Source organism: Balearica regulorum, chromosome 16 (assembly GCF_011004875.1).
Source record: "Balearica regulorum gibbericeps isolate bBalReg1 chromosome 16, bBalReg1.pri, whole genome shotgun sequence".
Lineage (NCBI taxonomy): Eukaryota > Metazoa > Chordata > Aves > Gruiformes > Gruidae > Balearica > Balearica regulorum.
Window position 1 is genome coordinate 6,468,189 of NC_046199.1, and position 21,397 is coordinate 6,489,585.

The 21,397-nt window shown below is 49.6% G+C and overlaps 1 protein-coding gene across 5 annotated transcripts in view; it reads right to left on the reverse strand.

Annotated features, from left to right (window-relative positions):
- Positions 1–6,120: 6,120 nt before the first annotated feature.
- Positions 6,121–21,397, reverse strand: part of HNF4A (hepatocyte nuclear factor 4 alpha) — a 37,342-nt gene continuing 22,065 nt past the window's right edge. For 4 of the 5 annotated variants that reach the window (XM_075768607.1, XM_075768608.1, XM_075768606.1 and 1 more), the window contains exons 3-10: positions 19,571–19,665; positions 16,957–17,063; positions 14,381–14,536; positions 11,027–11,114; positions 10,356–10,511; positions 9,835–10,071; positions 9,036–9,158; positions 6,121–8,358 (exon numbers count right to left, since the gene is read on the reverse strand). In XM_075768607.1, coding sequence (XP_075624722.1) covers positions 8,216–8,358; positions 9,036–9,158; positions 9,835–10,071; positions 10,356–10,511; positions 11,027–11,114; positions 14,381–14,536; positions 16,957–17,063; positions 19,571–19,665 — 1,105 coding nt within the window. In that variant the 3' untranslated portion in view covers positions 6,121–8,215. Of the gene's footprint in view, positions 8,359–9,035; positions 9,159–9,834; positions 10,072–10,355; positions 10,512–11,026; positions 11,115–14,376; positions 14,537–16,956; positions 17,064–19,570; positions 19,666–21,397 lie in introns of all 5 variants that reach the window. The other variant, XM_075768604.1, reaches the window with a different exon arrangement.

The following is a 21,397-nucleotide window of genomic DNA, read 5'->3' on the forward strand; positions in this document are numbered from 1 at the left end:
GGGAGGAAAATTTAGTGTGTGTGGGGTGGCATTTCCAGACCTGACTGGTTAATAGCTGCTGCAACAGGGTGTTAGGAGTGAGCAGGGGTGTTTGAATGAGTGATGTGTGAATGAAGCTCTGCTTTGCAGGACAAGAAGTGCAGGAACCAAGTGAGAACCAGTAGCAATCATATTGAGAGAGCTGTGAAAAAAGATATTAAAATAAGAGCAAGAGCCTTTGGCAGGTAAGAGGGAATAAGGAAGGAAGGTAGAAATAAGAATACTGCACAGTAATGAAGGACTGGAGGTGAAATATAATTTGGGGATGGTCACCAAATGAAGTAATTACCTCAGTTTCCTTATGTAGGGAATGTTAATTTGAAGAGAGTGGTGGGTGGTGAATGGAAGTGAGGGGTTCAAGCACCAAGCCAAGTTGAAGGGGAGTTTTAAAGTACTGGCACATGAAATCACAGGAACGGTAGCAAGAGTTTCTATAATACTCTAACTGGCGTTGGCATCCTGTGACTAGGAACTGAGAAAGGCACAACCTGTCTATAAGGAAGTAAAAGCTAAAAACTGAAAATAAACATCCAGGCACCGACAGTCCTCTCCTAGCTGGAGAGTTTTGTCCTTCCCACAGCTGCAGGAGGAGAAGGACATACTGCACCACATGCACGCAACCCTCCCTGGCCAAGAGGATACCAACCGCACCAACTCTGCCACGGCATCAGCTCCAAATCTACAGGTATTTTGCAGGAGCTTTAGCCAGCAGTTGTGTTGCCTGACCTTGGGAGCCACACCTGGAGCCCTATGGGGAATCCAGCCATTCTCATGTTCGTCTCTCCTATCACATGCGATTCATACCTTTCTCAGCTCTGCTCCTGGGTGCTCCCGTGCCCTGCCGTTGTGTTATAAATGAATGGCTGTTGGTGTTGGTTGATATTTAATGAAGTCTGTGTAATACTCTTCACTCATTTACTTATCCAAACAGTCTTAATACCCAGCCTGGGAAAGTTGTCTTGGCTTCTTTAAGCTTTTCCACCATTAGCAATAAACATTTTACAGTCTTGGCAAGCTGAGGCTTAAAAGAGAGTATGACTTCAAACAGCATTGCCCACAGAGAAGGCTTTAAACTGATATTAAATCACTAAACTGTGCAAACATAACAGTCCTGTAATAAAGATAATCTATGTGCAGTTCAGGCCAAGAGGGGCTCTGGTCCTTGGGGTGCAGGTGGAACCTCTGGGCCCCACAAATTAATTACACAACCCTTTTGGGCAGCTCGGCATCAGAGCAGAGAGCCGCTAGTCCGGTAGTGCTGGGTGAGGTCTGCCCGGGTGTGGGGCTGTGTTGTATCTCAAGACTGAGCCGCAGCAGCCCAGCAGCATGGGGAGGGCTGTAGGGGAATGGCAGCCCCTACTAATCCCCCAGGCACAGCCACACCAGGCTGGTGTAAACCTGCTCCGGACGTGGTGCCTGGCCCACAGGGCGCTTGGCCGTGATACAATCCAACAGCTATTCCTCTGCGCTCAAAGGATGAAGTGACTGAGAAAATATGCTCTAAATTACCATAAATATTCATGGCCTCAAGGCCTGGAAGCGTACATCCTCCAGGACAGGTTTGCATGCCTGTCCTCACCCTGCATGTCGCGGTGTGAGATGGGGATCTCGCGGGTGACAACCTCAGTTCTGAGAAGCAGACGCCGTGCTGCAGAGGACTGCCCCTGCTCTGCACGTGCTCTGCCCACCCACTATGGCAGGCCAGACCCACATGCAAAGCTATGGAAACAGGCACTAATCTGCAAATGCACCCAAATCTGCAGCATCTGCTGCCGAAGCAGCTGTCCGCAGGCAGGCACCCCCCGGCCAGGCGTATGAAGTCGTGCTAACGTGCAGTTAGACCACCAGGAAGCCAAGTGTGCGGTGCGACACAGACGTGCGGCCGTACCCAGCCCAGGCTTTGAGACAAGACTTTCCCCCCCTTCCTTGGCTTGACTAGCTTCAAGACCAGCAATGTTTTTCCAAAAGCTTGGCAAGGAATGCACTTGGCAGGGCCTCTGAATGTTTTAAATATTATGGGATTTTTGTAGTTTAATTTACTCTGAACTGAGACACTGTTTTCCCAGTCTTTCATCGTGTTTCGCGGTGCCCTCGCACACTGGAAGGAAAGCAGCTGTCTCAATGGTAGGATGGGTCCCTGGCAGGATTAGCCCTCGCAGGGGGCTGTGAGGGTGCTGCTCAGGGACCTGTGCTCCTTGCCAGCCCCTCATGGCAATGTCTGCAGCGCTGTTGAGTGTGTTAGAGCAGGAGCACCCAGGTTTACTCCTGCAGGAACGTGGTCGGTAAACAGTGTAGGATAGTTCCCAGGGGCAGGATGAGGGAAGCGCTGCTGCTCCCTGGATGGACTGGGTGCTTTTGCTCTTGGGGCTTTCAGCCTGGTGTCCATCACAAGCCCTCAGATCAGTGGGAAGGAGTGAAGCAGGGCTGGGTGTTGGAGTAACCACTGAACAATATCTCAGGCGCTTGCACAGCCTTGAGGTGAAGGAATGCAGCTGCATGGTGGGCTGCGAGGAGAGAAGCTGCGCGCAGGAAATAGTAGGATTTCAATGGAAATGTAAAGAGCCTGCAACGCTGGAGCTGTCTCCACTGGCTCCTCTATGGGCATGCAGCACAGCAGGTCTCCAGTGTGCTCTCCCAAGTGAGAAGATGCCACTCTAATCCCACACCTTAAGGTAATTTTGAGAGAGGGCTAAAATCCAGCCAGAAGTGAGGATCCCAATGGTTGTCCTTCATCTGTGCCAGAAGTGCTGTAGTCCAGAGTCAGAGATTCTGGGTCTGGCACTAAAGTTTCTCTTTGCTGCTTCTGCCTCAAGCTTTTTTCTCAATTGCTTGCCATCTTAGCTGGTGCATGGGCTGGAGACCTCCACGTCTCTTTAGGTGGACCTTTAAGGCTTTGTGTCCTCTGCAAATCAGCTCCGAGTGGATCCTAGGATATGCATGAACCAGTGCGCTCCATGTCAGTGGTTAATGGTAATACTAAGCCATTGGCAGGATTAATTAATGGGGGTTTTAAAGGCACAGTGAGGTTTTGGAGAGTCCTTGAGAGGAACAGAGAAGAGTATTATTGAGTTACTTTATTGTAATGATTTTCCTGGTCAGTGAGGAGGAACAGGTCATGTTCCAGCCATGCTAACACCTAGGTTGGCAGCTGCAGTGTCCGGCTTGTGATGCTTTCTGCTGTGGGTGTCTACGCAGGCATGTCCCTCAGGCAGCTCTTGACCTGTTTATTGCACCCGTAGCAGTTGCTAGGAGCAGGTAGGGAATCACAACAGTTCCCCCAGACCAGAGTCAGCTGGTGTGGGGTCCCCCAGGCTCAGAAGGTCTCCCTGGACTTCTTGTGTCCATGGGGTCACAAGGGACTGCAGGTCCCAGCCAGGCAGAGCTGCCGGACATGAGGGACTGAGATGAAGCATGGCCTGTGGAGACCAGTGGTTTGTGTAACCCGTATCTTCTTCTGTGACTGATCTCCCAAGTTAGGGGTGGCCTCAGGCCTCTAAAAGCTGATGCAGCAGCCAGGATCAGGCAAGCCTGGCATCACTCAAGGTCCAAAGCCAGAGTAAGCCTTGGAAATACAGCTCCCAAACCACTTTCCTTCCCAAGACCCAGGTTTGACTCAGGGCTTTTCTCGCCGTGGCTTGGGCTGGGAGCACTCTGCTGACCCCAGCAGCCTCTTCTGCCTCACGCAGGATGCTGACCTGAAGGACGTGACTGCAGTCTTGTTTGTGCCGAACTCCCAGCTCACTCCGCACCTAACGAAGCTGACAGTACATTGCCATTTTTATTGGCCTGGCTGGCAATTTTTCAGGTCCTAGGTGTGTTTATGATTATCAGGGTCACACCTCAATTAGGAATGGGGAGAGAGATTTTAAACATACCCACACCTTCCCCTTCCTCCTCCAGCCTCTCTGAGTGGAAAGGGGTTGTGCAGTGTGTGGCCTGGAGTCCCAAACTGGTTGGTGATGTTTGCGCTCAGCCTTGAGGGAACGGGCCAGCCTGGCACGCAGAACTGCCTGGCTCAGCAGTGCCACGTTGCTGAGCCGTCCCTGCTGCCTCTTGTTGTTCATGATTATCTGTGCCTGTGTCTGCACTTGCAAGTTTAATAGCAGCAATAGTTGCTTTTGTCAGAGATGATATGCAAGCCATAAAACTCGTTTGCCATTCTTTTTTTTTTTTCTTTTTTTTTTTCCCCTCCCACTGAGATATGAAAGCTGTGGAAAAGGCTCCAAAGCCTGTTGGCTATTTCAGATGAAGGTTATATAAGGAATATGAAAAGAATGCATTTCATAGTGGCCAGAGGACCTAAAAATACCACTTTCACAGATCTTTGCTTGGACATCGTGAAAAGATTTTACAGCTGGAGATACTGCTCTCCAGGAAATCATCCTTAGTCTAGGTTGCAAGCACAGGAGAGGACAGTCAAAGCTCTATTGTCCAAAAACAACGTAAGGAAGTTGCGTCTTAAAGGCCGGTACTAGCTGTCCTTACGGCAGCCATCTCCTGTGACATGGGACATCACCTGTGGGCTCCAGGGAGCCCATCAGGATAAAACGTAGCCCACCAGTGGCAAGACCAGTGTCTCCGGGTGATTCCAGGCTGGAGTGACAAAAGATGCAAGGGCTGGGATCAAGGCACCACTTAAGGACAAGGTTGTCTCTGGGGCAGTTTGTGGGTTTTTTACCAAGTGAGCTGAATCCCGCAATAAGAAACCTCCTGTAGGGAATGCACTGATTTAAAATTAACCAGGTAAAGGGCAACCTTGATAGACCGGATCATGGGAAGGAATCCAGGAGAATTTATTGCTTCAAAGATTTGATATTACATATATGGAGGTTTTAGGCCATATACCCAGGTAAAACCAACTATGGGTTGCAGGGTTCCTGTGGCAGGCAGAGGAGTCCTGGTTTTTATTAAATATTGGAGAGAAGGAACAAATTCCTTTTCCTTCTCTTGACTGGCCTCACCACTCAGTCGTTGTGTCTGTGCTGAGATAACACATGTCCTGCGACTGCCTTTGCTGACCTTGTTCAGGCACTCAGCGATGGTGTCGGGGCTCTGGATCGTCACGGGTATTGAGGGCATGTTATCTGAGGTCTGTCCAATTCTCCCAGGTCCTTGGCACCAGAGTGGAGGCAGGCTCTAAGTGATGTCTCCACATGGTCCTCAAACGCAGTCTGACTCTCATCCCTGCATCTCATACCTGCTGACAGTTCTCACCAGCATGACTGTCGCTGGGAGGCCACTGGATGTGCAAATGGGATGGAAAATCAGGCTGCTTCTCATCCCTCGTGCCTGGGATGAGACTGCCCACCTCATTTCACATCAGGGGCAGGAGATGGGGGAACATGAGGGGCATCTCCTGCAGATCAGAGCTGAAGTGCTGAATGTTGTTGCTCCCCAGATACCTAATCTTTACAGCCATCTAGACTCTCTCCCCTCTTCCTGTTATCTTCCTGGGGACGCTACAGCTGAGAGCAGGCTGCCGTGATCAGAAGAGCAAGTCATTAAGAGCCTTCTCTTATTGTCAGCGTATTTCTTCACCTTTACAACCTGTGACAAATTGACTTTCACTTTATCGTCTTATTGTGCCCCATAGGCTCAGTCTGCCTTTGGCCGCACCTGCTGCCAGCAGTAGGTTGGCTGTGTGTGAACCAAAGCAGAATCATCACCCCAAAGTGCTCAGAAATTACCTTTGAAATGTAAGAGGGACTTAAAAATGAACATGTTCAAAATGCTAATAACATATTTTGGCTTCCTTTACTTGGCTTTCGGAGTGTGGTTACTTCAAGTCTTTAAGCTCCTTGGAATCATGAAAGCAAATATTTATTCTTCATGTTTGATTTTCTTTAAATGAAAATTGGGATTGTCATTCAATCTTATGATTCCAGCACATGTGGCTTCAGGACAGACACCAGCTAGCATTAGGCTTGCCAGAAAATAGTGACAGCTGGCGACACCATCAAACACTTGTTTGGGCTTTTTCCTCAATACGCATACATTTTGTGCTCAGACCAACAGGGAGGTGAGCCCTTTGATTTAAAATAAATCGTCCCAGAAGAAAGAAATCCATCTGTCTGGGAAAAGTTAGAAAATATTTTTGCATTTATTTCCTTTTTTTTTTTTTAATGAATACAAACTCTAGTGAAGAAATACTCCTCTGTTTCCATTGGAAGGCAGTAACCAGCAAAAATTAATGTACAATATTGAGGAACGCTTGGTGCAAATGGACCAAAAAAAGTTCCCCACAGAGTATGTCTACGTACAGAAAAAAAGGTTGCTGCAGTTGGAAAAGACAGCCTGGTTATTATGGGTTTTTTTTGCATTTAATCTCTTAATTATAAATAATCAATGTGATTTACAAAATAATTTATGGAAAATGATTGGATTCATCATTGTAATAAATTACTCGGTACAATGCCACCAGCGTTGATAGATGATACAATACTTCTGACACCGTCAGCGCAAGGCGAGGTGTTTCATTTTTGCATTGGAAATCAAGGGACAGACCCGCAGCTCCTCTGGCTGGGCTGGCTCAGGCTCGTCCCCACCAGGGACCTCTCGGCAGCCATGGTTCCCCCAGCTTCATCTTCCCGAGAGGCCAGCACCCCACAGAGTCTATAGTTAGTAAGAGCTGCTATTGCCTTGTGCTGCCAAAAATTACTCAGGCCTGAAGTCGTGCAGGGCTCTGCGAGCTCCAGCCCTGCCGGCACCCGGAGAGGCAAGCGCTGGGCACGGGAGGGCTGCTGTCCTGCTTTCAGCTGTAAACCAAAGGTCGGATCTGCAGGGTTTTGGCACAGGCGGGCGCAGAGGAACAGGGACTGTGGCAGGGACGGAGCGGAGCAGGTGGGTGCAGACCCAAGGCTGGGGCAGACCCAAGGGGCTTGGGCAAAACAGGGTCTTGCTTTGACCTCTGTCGTTCCTCTCCACAGGACTCTGCATTGTGTTTTTGAGGTTGCTGCCCTCAAACCCTCTGAGGTCTGAAGGAACCACAACGAATTCTTATCGTGTTATGAAGACCTATAAATCTGTTATCAGCCACTCACTCTAAGCTGAAGGAGTGGCACTGCACTGGACAAGGAGATTACATGGCATAGCTTAGCATTAAAGCTGGGTCTGAACCGAGATCCTGGGTCATGATGCTCCCAGCACTTGGACAGCCCAAGATCTCCAATCTGTGAGGCTCAGGCTCTTCTCACCCTCACAGGTCTGTCCCCTTTGTACGCCCTTCCTCCCTGCTTCCTTCGGAATAGGCATCCAGCGGTCTTCTGACTGCTGACAAGCAGTAGTGGGGCCAGTGATATTTTGGGCAGTGCTGCCCACTGCCAGCCTGTATGGGGGTGACCCTATCCCATTAGTGAAATCTCCTGAATCTCATGGTCCCCCAACTTCCCAGTCCAGGTAGCAAGGAGGCAGTAAGTGGTGTAAGGAAGGGAGGGATTTGGCAGTGGTTGCCTGTCTGAGCCTTGTGCTGGGAGGGAGGCCATGGCATGGAAATAACAAAACCCCTCAAAAGGCAGAAGGATCCAAATAATGGAGATTCCTGGTGGGCCAGATTTTGCCCCAGTGTCAGCTGAAACCATTTGTTAGACCTGGCTGCAGGGGTTAGTTTGCTGGAGGGTGACACCATGCAAAGATCTGGGACTAGCCAAGGCTGAGGAGCAGTTCTGCCAGTGCTGCCTGGGCAAAACCCACGTGCTTCTCCTGCTGTGATGCTCCTGGGAAGCTTCCATCTCCATCAAGTTTGGCTGGACTGACTGTCTGGGGAGCTGGGATGGCTGTAGAAGGGAAGCCCTCCATTCATGCAGCACAGAGAACTGCTTGTTCGCAGGGTCTGGTGTGTGCTGAACCAACGCTGAGAGGTGGCAATGGGGGAACAGACAGTCCCCAGCCAGTCACTGCAACCTCCCCACAGAGGGAGGCAGAAATCTGGCCCTTCTTACAAGGACTGAGGGTTTCAGTAAGGCTTCAACCTTAGTTCTGGGACTCGGGGCTGCCCGTGGCATGTGCTGTCCGTAACTGCAGGAAGACAGCGTTTGGTGGTGGTGGTCTAGTCCAATAAGCAAGTCCGTGTGTTTGCGCCCAAGGACCTCTGGACGGCTTCTCTTTTCACAGTGACAGAGTTAATTCAGGCTTTTCTCCCACACGGTCTTCTAAGCGAGGCCAGCTGGTCTGCAGATTGCTAGATGACCTCCTGTTTCGTGATGGTGGGTTGCGGGATGGAGGTGGGCTGTTTTGCCACAGTTGCAATGGCTCCGGGCAGCAGCTTATATTGCTCTGGTCCTGAGCCTGCAGGTGGAGATGGCTGTGGAGTTTCTGGAGTAGCTACAGAGAGAGAAATACAATGAGAAGACTTGACAGCACTGGGATCTGTCCTCAGTCATGCCAGGTTCAGGTGTAAGTAAAGCAAAGGTTCTGTAGCAAAACCATAGCTCCTAATGGCTCGTGTGTTTGCTGCAAGGCAGCCCAGACAGGCACAGTTAGATGCCCTGGAAGAACCACAATAACGAACATGGAATGAGGGGAGCTGCTGGCATTTTGACCTGTACTGGCCACTTTTTTGGTCAGCTGAGGTCATCTCAGCCCAAATTCCCAAGTGGTGACCCCGTGTGGTGGCCCTGTGTGGCAGACAAGATTCTCCTGTGGTTTTGCAGAGGGCAAAGTAAGGTTTGTCTGAACCATTCAAGGGAAGGGGAACCTTTCCACTGATTTCAGTAGGCACTGGATGGGATCATTCAACCCTGAATTTAAGGGCTATGTAAAAGGTACAGTCTGCCAGGGAACATCTTGTTGAATCAGTTAGTCTAGCCTAATCTAATCTAACCTAACCCAACTCTCTGTTTGTCTTTCCCTCCTTTCTGCATAGGAATTTCTCACATGCTTATTATCAGAGACTCTGTCTTGCATGGAAATTTCCTTGCAAGGTAGAAACTACCTCCACAGGCATGCCGGAAAGCTCTCGGTTTCTCCTGTGAGCTCTCCATCTGTCTGGCAATACTCACACATCTGCCCATTGTGCATCTGAGGAGGCATAGTGTTGGCCACAATGACGTTTGTTCCTAGGTTCTCCTGGATCAGATGAGGGTGCAGGGGGTGGTGAGCATGCGGCGTTTCACTTGATGAGCCTAAAAAAGTGCATATGACATTAGTTGCCACAATGACAGAAGGAGACAGTTCAGACGGGCAGACCCACTGCACCAAAATGTGCAAGGCTTTGTGCACGATCAGCTTGTGCAGGTGTGATTGGAGCACACCCTTTCCATCTTCCTCCATGAATGCTTTGGGCTCACTAACCCCTGCCTGCTGCCGGCATTTCCTCTTATACAGGATTATATTCCTCTCCTCCTGAGTCACACCTCTGTGTAAAGAATAGCACAGTAGCAATTTTTCATTTTTTTTTGTCCCATTGGATCCTCTCAGTAGAAAATCTGGGACGCTCTTTCAACCTGAGCTTTCAGACCCTTTTGTTTTGATGACTCCTTTCTGACACAGAGGAGGATTAGTGAAATGGCTGGCTTATCAGAGTTTGGGGGTGGTACAGCAAAGCTTGTCTACATGCGGGGGGCTGGGGACACCTCTCCGTAAATAGATGCACAGCTAATGCATCTCTTTAGATGAGTAGAAAGGGAGGATCCTTTGTTACTACTGCCAATGATAGGGGGAGATGATTTTGCATGAGTCAAGGGCTGACCTGCATACAGGCTGTCTCCACCTTTTTCAGATAGGAAACGATGACTATGGCAGTTCTCAAGGTGATCAAGGAGCACTGAGAGGCCTCTTGTAGGACCCTCAAGTACTCACCTCCCAACAGCATCTCTTGCAGCAAGTTGTCGATCTTAGCCATGCCGAAGAGCTTGACAAACTGGATCTGCTCTATCATCTGCCAGGTGATGCTCTGCAGCACAGGCAGCAGCAGCAGCAGCTCCCCGAAGCGGCCCCGTGAGTCATATTGCCGGTCGTTGATGTAGTCCTCCAGGCTGACCTGCACCTGGTACCGCATCCGCTTGATCTTGGAGGGGTCACTCAGTCCTTTGGCATCTGAAACAAGCCACAGAGCAAACTATCCAGGCTGCTTCCCAAGGAGCTGCCCTCCAGTAATAGCATGAAGTCTGGATGCAGGCTGAGGTGAGCTGTCTCTGATTCTCTATCATCTGCTGTAATGGATTTTTTTTCTCTTCTTAGGCTGACCTCTCCCCTCCCTCTAAGAACACTTTGGCCCAGAGAGCAGACCAGGCAGCATTTCCACAACTCAGGACCAGTATCAGTCAGTATAACCCAGACTAGTCGCCTCTGATGGTAACCCTCACCAAACTGGAGCATACCTGGGTCAAAGAAGATGATGGCTTTCAAGCAGGCATATTCGTTATCATCTATCTGCAGCTCCTGGAAGGGGAGGACAAGCTCATCCAGGATGCGGATGGCCACGCGGCTCACCTCCACCAGCTCGGGGCAGTTCCGCGGGATGATGTGGTCATTTCCTTTGGACAAGCAGCAGAGAGACCATTGCCTTGTCATTGCCCAAGACTTATCAAGAGTGGCAAAGAGTTCAAAACCCAGGTAACCAATGCAGGGATAATTTTGAGGGTGGAGGACTTAAAAGTTCCTCCTTCTGCCCCTTCCCTGGCTCAGCCAGCCAGAAATGCTGATCCGTGTTGCCAGAGCAGCTTCTCCTTACACAGGAGTCACTCAAGTGAGGAAAAGCTGACTGAGGAGCAAAAGCCTTTTTCTCAATTGCTCCACAGTCTGCTTATACAAACCTGGGGGGAAATGTGAATGTTCATAGTTCCACAACTTTGCCACATGTCGTGGCCTTGATGTCAATGTCAGCCAGGCCTAGCTGCACCCAAAGGGTGTGCTAGGCTCAAAATACAGGAGAGATCAAGGCACCACACTGCAAAAAAGATGCCTACAAACACTGAACCACCCTCTCCTTCACACCGGCAGGGAAGCTTTGCAGAAGTAGATGGGCTGGGAGCAGAATTGCACTCCTTACCTAGCAGCAAGACATCCTTGAACACCATGGACCTCTTGGTAGCTCCCAGTAACAGATGTTCCCCTGCATGTGCTCGCAGCAGTGCTACCTGCAAGGGCAGGGCAAAGTTATTTGGGTGATGCAGAGACAGAGCCAAGGCTGTGATTTCACGTAAGCAAGAGAGAAAGCCCAGCATTCCTGTACGGCACTCATGGATGGGGGGTGAGAGCCCCTCTCCAGTCACAGTCAGATGTCAAGAAATGTTTTTCTCCTGTGCATAAATAGCTATAAATCCAGCAGAACCGGTAACAGATGGCACCTGAAACATCCCATATTTATGGCACGTGTCATATGAGCAAGACCATGGCAGATAGTCCCAGGACTTCATGCCAGCATGGGACATGTTCGCAGTGGGCCATTTGCAGACAAGGCAACTCCTACCAAGTGCAGAGCTGGGGACCATGCTCCAGCCCGGGAAGTGGGGAGAAGTACGATTCCACTGCTGGGGACAGTTGCTGTCCCTCTGGGCCATGCCCACCTCCCACTGAAATCATGCTCATGGGGACCCACGTCCACCCAGCTGGTGGGGTCACCCTCTGGCCATTTGTTCCTCCGCAGCAATGGGTATTCGGGCCAGGGAAGCCAAAGGGATGTTTTTCTTGCCCTGACGTTAATGATTGAAGTGTTTCTTTTTACACCCTCCAGTGGCTCCTGAGAATGTTCTGAATCTTTTGCCCTCCTTCGGTTAAAAATTTCAGAGATTTAGGCAGAAACAGAAGTTAACAATTGGACAGCCTGACACAAAGGCTTCTTAATGTCCAGCCAGGAGCCTCTTCTGGAGAAAACAATCATTAAACATTAATGGAGAGATTCTGAAAAGTGTGTCCTGATGGGAATGGTCCCCTTTTCCAGTGTTATCCCTCAGCATCTGACAAAGCCAAGAGAAGTCCTACCCTACCAGAAATGCCAGGAGAATGTGTCACCTGTAGAAGAGAGCTCCGGTTAGAAAAGATGCTGATGTCTGAGAGGGATTTTTTTTTTTTTTTTTTTTTTTCCTCCAGAGGGTGAAAAAGAGTTATGCAAAATAAACAGAGTGGAGGTCCTTGCAAAAAGACTACACACACATGATGCTGGGGAACCTTTAGCTATATGCTAAAATCTAGCCTCTCTATCGCTATCGGAACATGGGCGGATGTGTTAGCCAAGCTGTTTGTAATTACCAGACCTGCACAAAACAGCTTTCCTATCTGACGAAACTTTGATAAGGATGAAAAAACTGCAAGTCCCAAGGGGCAGCAAAGCCCTCACGCAGAAATTTCCTGCCTAATGCAAATTCAAGAAAGCTCAGTTTGGAATCACCATTTTTGTTTCCATAAAATTTGCTTGTTTGAGCAGGGTTAAATTAAATTACTTCAACAAGGCAAAACCATTTCATTTGATATTTGTTCTTGCAGTGATCAACCTGAGATACATCCTTCCATTGAGAACTAGGATAAATATAAAAGTTGTAACACAACAAAGTAGAACTTTAACTTTGAAATGAAATGGCTTTGCCCCACCAAATCCAGTACTTTGACATTTTGGTGCAGAGGAAGAATGAGGAGTTGGGTATGACCTTTCCTATAAAAACGTTGGCAGAGATGATTCATTCTCAGGCACTATTTTAATGGCAATGTAACAGCGTTTCCCAACATTAAATGTTCCCACTGGACATGTCTTGACTGGCTCTCATGCCCCTTGGGCAGCTGGCTTGCATGTAGTTTTGTTCATTCCTGCTCCCTGGCATCATTTCTGTCCTTCCTCCTGCACTCCCTGACTATCTGCTGCCTCTGTTCTCACACTGCCCTTCAAAAGCACGGATGGCATTCACTGATTAGTTTTAATGCAGCACAGTTGTTCCTCTCAAGCCCTTTGGGAACTGCTCATGATGGGGAGTGGCTGGTCATAACAGAAGACCTGTTTCAGTCGAGACAAGCCTGTGGAGCGTCCTGAGAGCAGCCTCTCCTCTGTGGGAAGGCAGGGTTCAGACAATGTCATCTTTAGGCTCTGCTTTCTTCTTTGAGAAATTTTGCAGCCCCACAATTGTAAAATGAGCTCACATGGAAGTTTGCAGAGTTATTAACCGGGTTTACTGCCTCTGTTCCAAATGGCACAAGGATGCAGTGGGTTATGCAGAGCTGCCCCAAGTCTCTGCTGGGCTGCAGCCTGTTTGCTGTGTAAATGTCATCTGCCATTGGAGTCCATTTTGGTTTTCATAATTTTTGAGTTGTATTTGCCTTAGGAGTTTAACAGATTTCTTACCCTTTTAAACAATTTAGCACTTGCACGCAATAGAAAAGAGGGAAATGCTCTCCTCTGTTAAGAGCACTGAATTCCCTGGGGCTCTGTGCTGCTGAGTGATTACTGAAGAGCTCAGATTTAGGATTTAGAGGTTTTTGATCAGCTGGATACTCTCACTTTCTGGATATCCTTTTTCTTCATGATATAAAAATTACCTCTGGGTCAGTAGGGCTGGAGAAGAGAACACATGCTGGTTTTGTGACCGCACACTGGGCAGATGGGAAATACCTTCCTAACTGTGACAGGACTTGTACTGGCCACTGCCAGAAGCACTGTCCCTTCCCTCTGGAGCCTCCCCACCATGCACACATGCTGGGCACACATCGGCTGCAGACCTGTGAAATTTAGACTTACGCAGAGGACATCTCCTTGTATCTCTTTGAGGCTGCCTGAGATCCTGCAGTATAGGTTTACAGAGGATTTCAAACCCACTGTGCTTATCTTGGTTATGGAATCAGCAAACGTCATTTTAGTAATTTGTGGTAAATGCAAATATATTTCTGTTTTTTAACTCTAAAGAGAGATTCTCTTATTGCCTTGGGAGCCAGCTAGTGTTTAGTTTCAATAATTCCACACCAGCAGAATGGCTACAAACATTATCTCCAGGCAAGAAGCAGAAAGATAGATAGACAGGCAGATTTGGGTTTAAGTCTTGAGCAGTTCTTAGGCTGGAAATCTGTCCTACTAAGTCTGATTACCCTAAGTATTTGTATAGCACTTCAGGTTTTCAAGCTGCTGCGCAAACCATAATTAATAAATAATTGACCTATAGACCCATGCAAAATGCGCACCTGATTATGTACCTAATTTGAGCTCAGTGTTATCATGCCTCTGCTCATCGACTGATTAGCTGCACATGCAAATGGCCTGCTCTGGCATTGTATGGATGCCGTTCCCAATCAGCTGCAGCAGTCAGGATAACAGGGCGAACAATGCACATTTTCTTCGAAGGTCTCAGCTGCCTGGCTCTCCCTCGGCTCCCCGCTGCCTTTGCGAGCAGAGGTGGGGTGGCCGGGGGGGGGGGGAACGACTTGCCTGGTCATCCAGGGGCAGCTCACAGAAGGCAGGGATGTACTTGGCCCATTCCACCAGTACCAGCAGCTGCTGCTTCATGGATTCACACACGTCTGAGATGTTAGCAATCTTCTTCCCTCGGATGTCTCCGTTGATCACAGGAACCGGGGATGATATCTGGAAGGAGAGAAGAAATCCTTCAGCTTTCAGTGCCACAGAGGAAACATAGACGGGAAAATTCCCCAGCCTATGGGTTGTGCTGATGCAGACTCCAGCATCAGCGATTACTTTTTTCTCTTGCACACCCAGCCCCCAGAATATGTGGCCCAGCACAACTCATTTAAATTGAGATCAGCTTGGGGATCTATGAACATGAAATGCTTCAGAGCTGAGGCTGTGGATCATCTCAGTAAACTGTCGTGCCTTGAATAGATTGGAAAGCACAGAAGAAATGTTTCTAAAGCCAAGATCTTCCTCCCACTAAACAAATGTGCTCAGTCAAGATCCAGGAGGGAACAGAGGGATTCATGCATCAATCAGCCTCACCAGTAGCAAAGACACATGCACCCAGCGCTGCTGCACAAGCTACTTGGTCCCACGAAAGGGCAGAGAACTGCTCCCCTTCCACCCTGCTCCAGAGCCAGCGCCCAGACCTGCCTTGTCTGCTTTCGACAGGAGACACACAGGCTCTACTGCTGTCTGACTCAGCGTGAGCACAAGAAGTCTCTGCTGAAGGTAGCTTTCCAGGTCTGATATTGCTTTCTGTGAGCACCAGGTCATTGATACTTGGCATTACCCACTTTGAAATGCTAAAGACAGACTTCAAAGACAACAATCTCCCACCTCCCCCCATCTTTTAGGCCCTTTTGGCAAAACTGCAAACAAGCCCACAGGTCGCATTTTTTTGTGTGGCGAATTATTTGTGATTGCAAAGGCAAATGGGGCCATTTCATTTGCAAAAGACAAGCCTGACAACTTGGCAAGTACAGTCACACAGAGCAGGAAAGAACATCTCCTCCAAACCAGGCACCCAACCTCCTGCCTAGGTCTCATGCATAGCTGCTCACCCAGCTCATCTAAAAATTTGCCCTTAGTCACTACTTTATCCTCATGCTTCTGTAAGCAATTAACTCAACCCCATCGCTGCCCTCCACCTGCCCTCTGTGCTCTTGTACAGCATCAGCTCTTCCTGTCCTGTTCCTGCCAGCATTTTCAGCTTGGACCCTGCCAGCCTCCCCAAGGAAATGGAGTTCAAATGCCACCTGCATTTTTTTTTATTTTTTTTTCCAGGTTGTATTACCTGGAAGCTTTCCAGCTCTCGAGCTATTATTGAATAAATAAGATTGTAAAAATCTCACCATGTATTACCCTAATCAGAGAGCCCGGAAGGCTTAGCAAATAAATAAAGAGCTCTGAGTGAGTGACCTGAGATCTTGGAGAAAGCAGCTCCTCAGCAGTATCTTGTTCTAATTAGCTAGGCACATAAAAGTTACCAATTACCGTGCTGGAGCCTGCCTTGTTTAATGAGTCTCTCTGAGCTCTGTGGGAGAGCAGGAGCTCCCCTGGATTTGTCGATGGTTGTAGTTTTTATCAGCAGCCCCTGCTCAAGACTTACATGTGATGCCACTGCAGGACTCAGAGTCCCGGAAATGTCCTTCCCTTGTAGATCGGGTGACTTGAGACCCCATTATCTCACACCTCTGGGAGCAGCACCAATATTATTTTTATAGGGTATATAAATATATGAGGGCCTGCATAGGACAAGGTGAGACATGGGATGGGATATGCTCCCAGCATGGAGCCTAGAGCACCGCATGTCCTGTCCTGGAGCATCTCCTGCGGCAGCCTTCGGGACAATATGACCCTTGAAGGAAGGAAGAACTTGGACTGCCAACTTGAACCCCTCTTCATTTTCACCAGGACAAGGAGTGCTGCTCTCCCCAGCTCCCATGAAGAGTGGCAGCTCCTGCCTCCAGCACAACCCCATCCTCATCACTTTTCTCACAGACAAAGCCTCCCTGCAGCTCCTCTCCTGTCCTGTGTCCTCCCAGACAGTGCCGATTTGACCTACGCTCTTTCCAATATCCAGATTCTTAAATCAGAGTTGTCCTCTCAGGTGAACACGCTAGGAGATAGGCAGTATGCTTGTGGAAAACAGGGAATTGCAAGCATAACATCTGCATAAAACAAGCATGAAACCGATTCCTCATGAAACTCTGCAGGAAGCCAGAATCCGGAGTTCCTAACAGCCGATGGGGAAGGGAGGCTGCTCGTGCGAGCCCAGCCCCTCGGCTGGCTTAGGTGGCTGCAACACCTTGGATTTCAGTTGTTCTACCCTGTTTTCTGCCAGCAGGTTCTCCAGCCTTCATGTGTCCCATCAAAGCCAAACAGATTATTGCATATTATTACAACTGAGGTCTGGAGCAAGGAGCATTACAGGCATGGTTTCAGGTAACAAATGCCTTTGAAAAACCAATGTTGAGTTACTTAGAAAAGAGGTGGTAATTTGAAGACTGAACTGTTAAATACTCAACTGGCTCTACTAGCCAGATAGTGCCTGATGCTTTTGTATTTGCCAAAGAAGAAAGAAGAGGTACCTGTTGTGCCAGGACTTCTGCGTGCAGTAAGACGTTGATGGAGGGCAAGCTGCTATCTTCATAACTTGTTCTCCGGGTGCTGATTCGGTCCCGTTCATTTTGAACAGCTGTAAGAGAGTATTTTGCCTGAGCTGCAGGTCGTTTGTGGCAATGCACACTGACAGCTAGCACAGACTTTTGGCGTTCCCCTTCGCAGTGCTCTGGAGCACTCCCTTAGCTGCAGTTTCCCTGCCTGGCAGGGCAGAGGTGCAGCTGCCTCTGGTGACGGGATGCCTGCGAGAGCTGACTGCATCTGGTGGTTTTGTTTTCACGTTTGTTTTATTAGGCTTTCCTGGGACGGGATCGTTTCAGAGCCCAGGCACCTGGTTCAATGCCTGTAGAGTTCAACGGGAAAGTTTCCTTTCAAAGGATCTGGCTCTTGAGTTCTTTGATTTCAAGATATGGGGTCTGAAATGGTGGCCATGCTCATGCATGAGGTGCAAAGCTTATGCGTGAAATGGAGGAGTCGAGTATCTGCATGGCTGCTTTCCCTGTCCACATGACTTCTGTGAGCTCCCTTTGGGAAGCTCTCGCACCGTATACGTGCAGTTGGAAAACTTCCGTCTAAGCTACAATAAGGAAGGAAGTGCAGAACAGCTCCTAGTTATCTATACAGAGCAACAAAACTCTCTCATACCTTATTGTAAAGAGAGTCCCAGGACGGGTTTGACCCGAGGCTTTGAGTCTAGAGGTGGCAGCAGCCAGAGCAGAAGCAGTAGTGCTGAGGGGGAGGATTTGCCTCTGTATCTGCCACGAGGCTTTGGGCTGGCTGTAATTCTCTATGGCCATGCCAGTCAAAGCCATCTGCTCAAATAAGGTATTGATCGATGGCAGGGGAAAGAGAACAGTCCCTGCCTTAGGCTGGTGGCTCTCTGGATTGATACGTTCTCAATGTATAAATCCGCCTGATAAAAAGCAATAATGAGGCTGGGCCAGAAGAAAAGCCCTGCAGTCAGCGGCTGTAAATAGGAGCTGTCAAGGTTATGCTGCTGTTATCAGTAGCAGGCCCCCGAGTTCAGTCACGCCATGATGTTTTCCAAATGTTTGCACAGTATTAGCTGGTCATGCACCTAATGTAACTTCTATTGAATATTAACAGACAGCAGCAAAGCATGGGATGAGTGGGCGCTGCGAGGAGAGGAGGATTCCTATGTTCTTCAGGAAAAATCAAGCCAAGTTCCTTGCAATACCTCATCCCCTTTAACAGGAAAGAAATGTTCCTGCTCAGAGGTGCTCCCGCAGGCCAGGGTTCCTGGGGAAGCTGCTCAGGTACCGCTGGTACTTCCCTGTTGTCTTCAAAGACCTCTTTCTCCTAAACTTCTCCTTGAGGGAGTGTGAACTGGGGGGAGCACAGGGTTTGATTTCTCTACATGGAACAACAGGACCAAATGCCTCCTGGTTGTCCCTTTGCAGACATCAATGGGGTGCGCTCTGGAAGGTGCCAGGCAGCTCCTCTGGGTTGCTTCTGGCAGTTTGTCCCTCCACCAACAGGGCCACCAGTGGAACCACCAGCAAAGTCACCAGCAGGGCCACCACCAAGGCCACAAGCAGGGCCACCAGTGGGGCCACCAGCAGGACCACAGCAGCCCCAGGTCTCCTTGCCACTGTGAGTGAGAACCAAGCAGGACTAAACAAGGGTGAGTCCTGTCCCGTCATGCCAGAGTCATGGGGACCGGGAAGGGCTGCAGAGACAGAGAGGCAGGGAAGCGGTGGGGTGAGCATGGGCCTTGCAGGGGGGTGGATATCTTTACTCGTTTCATAAGGAATTAAATAGCCAAAATGCTCCCCCTTGCTCTGGGTCCTTTCTGCTGTGGCTGATGTTACAGACAAAACTAAGCTCTCTGCAGAGGGTCAGCAAGAACCTATACGCGCATTAGGAAAAAAAGGGCAAAATGAGAGTTGGACCTTTGCTGGACTCACCCATCCAGCTGTGGATTTCTGAGTGTCTCTGGGGCAACAGCACTTACAGCAGTTTTCCCAAAGTGTTTCCAGATTTCCAGGCCTTCTTTGAAGTTTCTGCTTCTCACTGATGTTGAGAAGCATTCCCAAATTGCTCGGATGCCCCAGCTATGTGGGAGCACAGGTGACGTGTGTGTAAGCGTGAGTGAGAGGGAGCTGAAGAGCCCCGGGTGTGATTTGTGTGTACAAGCACGGGCAGTTCTGAGACACGAGCATGGCCCTGCGGCACTCTCGTGGGCTTGTCTTTGCTGGCATTTTGAGAGGTGACCTGAGAAGGGGCTCTGAAATTGAATTTGGGAGCACGCAGGGCCCCCGTGCCTTGCCCTCGCCTGTTGGGACGATGGCTGCTTGCAAGGACTTCACGTGGGTGGGAGCGGGGCAGGTTGGGCACATGCAGGGCTCATGACTAGAGGCCAAAACTCTCCCTAAACCCCACTGTGATGGGGGTCTGGATCTGTGCACAGCAGAGCGCCGTGGAAGGAAGATGGGGCTTAAGATGGCTGGGCAAGCGTGCACATGGCAGGGACTGGCCTCAGGCTGCGAGGGCTTCCTCAAACATTTACAGCCAACACGATGGCTGTTGGGGGGAGCGCGGGGAAGCCACACTGTCACCCACCTTCCTTCTTCATTCCTGCTCGGAAGCACTTCTTAAGCCTGCAGTATCGGCACTGGTTTCTTTTGTCTTTGTCTACCACACACTGCCTGTTAAACCTGAGAAGAAAGAGAGGTGTGAGGAGCAGCAAGGCTGAGCCTAAAGGCAGGACAAGACAGAGCCCCAAGCTTCAAGCTCTGCTCAGAGCAGGTTCCCAGAGGCTCATCCTGAGAAAGGAGCCCTGCTTGCTTTACCCTGAGGTTTCTTCTTTGCACTGAACATCTCAGCCCTCTGCTCTACCTCTGGATGTTCAATAAGGATGGGCTAGAGCTGGCAGTCACATGCAGGAGCTCAGGCTGCTGATCTTACTCAGGACATTATGCACGTGATGGACTAACAAGCCCCAGTGAAGCTAAAAGTGTGAGCCAGGAGGGCCCGACCTCCTTGGTAGCCTCTGTTGTAAGTTAGATCCTAGTTAGAAGGGAGGAAGAATGCATTTATTCTGCATAAAAAAAAGGGGTAGAAGATTGTTCTGGAGCTCTGTGGAGCTAGTAAGGTTAAGAAGTGGGTTTAAATCCCTGCATCTCTCCAGGGCTGCGTCTGGGATCCAGGCAAGTTGCTTCTGACCTCTGGGCAGCATCGCTGGTGTGCAAACAGCTCTGCAGCCACCTGTGCTTCAGTGAGAGGAGTTGGGAAGCAACCAGCTCCTCCCTCCATGCTTGTATCACCAAAACCATCACACATGGCAGGGCAAACACTGATCTCCCACATGTGTGACTCTTGCATGCAGCACAAGCCTGGTGGTCATTTGCAGCATGAATTTCGCTTGCAAATTTAGTCTAATTTACTGCTGATTGATCAAGCTTGCAAAGTAAAGACAAAGGCCTACGGAGCTGGGACAGGGCTCCCAGCCATGCCCAGTTCTGTAGCTTTTGAAAAGCCTTATTTCTACTGTACTTTTTAAAGCCCCAAGCTAGATTTCCCCACATGGATGCTTGAAAGCAGCTTTTTAAGCATTTCTGTAGCATTTACACAAAAGTCCCAGTCTCCAAAGAACTGGGCACCTTGGCTTTTCCCACTGGAACTGTGGGGAGGGGGCTCGCTGGGCAGCCAGCCTCAATAGCCCTGGGGTGCAAGCGATAATGTGCTTCACGTGCACTCACAAACCTGAGGCTTCTTTCTGTCACTCAGATTTTAGAGTCATGTTACTGTTTGCTCTCTCCAAGTGGCTGTCCGGCCATCAGTAGTAACTTAAAAAGCCCAAGTGATTTAGACAGTCTGAGCTGAGGATTCCTCGATCTCCCCTGTGACTCTCTGTCTCAGTTGCTCAGAGCAGGGAGCAGGCAGGTCACAGCCGCTGATGGCACGGGAGAGCCGTGGGTTATCACCGACAATACAAGGTGCAGCGCATAAATTGCTGGAGGAGCATGGGTGCCTCATCCTCAGAGACGTGCACACTACGCTGCCCAGCTTGCTGCTCTTTAGGTGTTGTTTTATCTTGTAACAGACAGTGACAGCATTTTAGGTAGGTGGCAGACACACTTCCATCTCGTGATGGAGAAGGGATGGGAGGCCACTGAAGTGCCCCAGGGAGTGAGTGGGGTTTGTGCTGCACTCAGAGCACTGAGTGGCAAGGTGCTCAGCCCCTGTAATAGAACTTCCCTCCCCGGCATCACCTCGCTTGCTGGCTGCATCCACGGTTGGCCATATCCATTTGCAAGAACACATGCTTGGCCCCTAAAGACTGGGGCAAGACCTCTCAGGGTCTTTCCCTGGTGATCACTGGGGGCAATCCCAGAGTGAGAGTGGTCTCTGACCCTTCCCAGCTCGGGGGGCGAGGTCAGGGAAGGT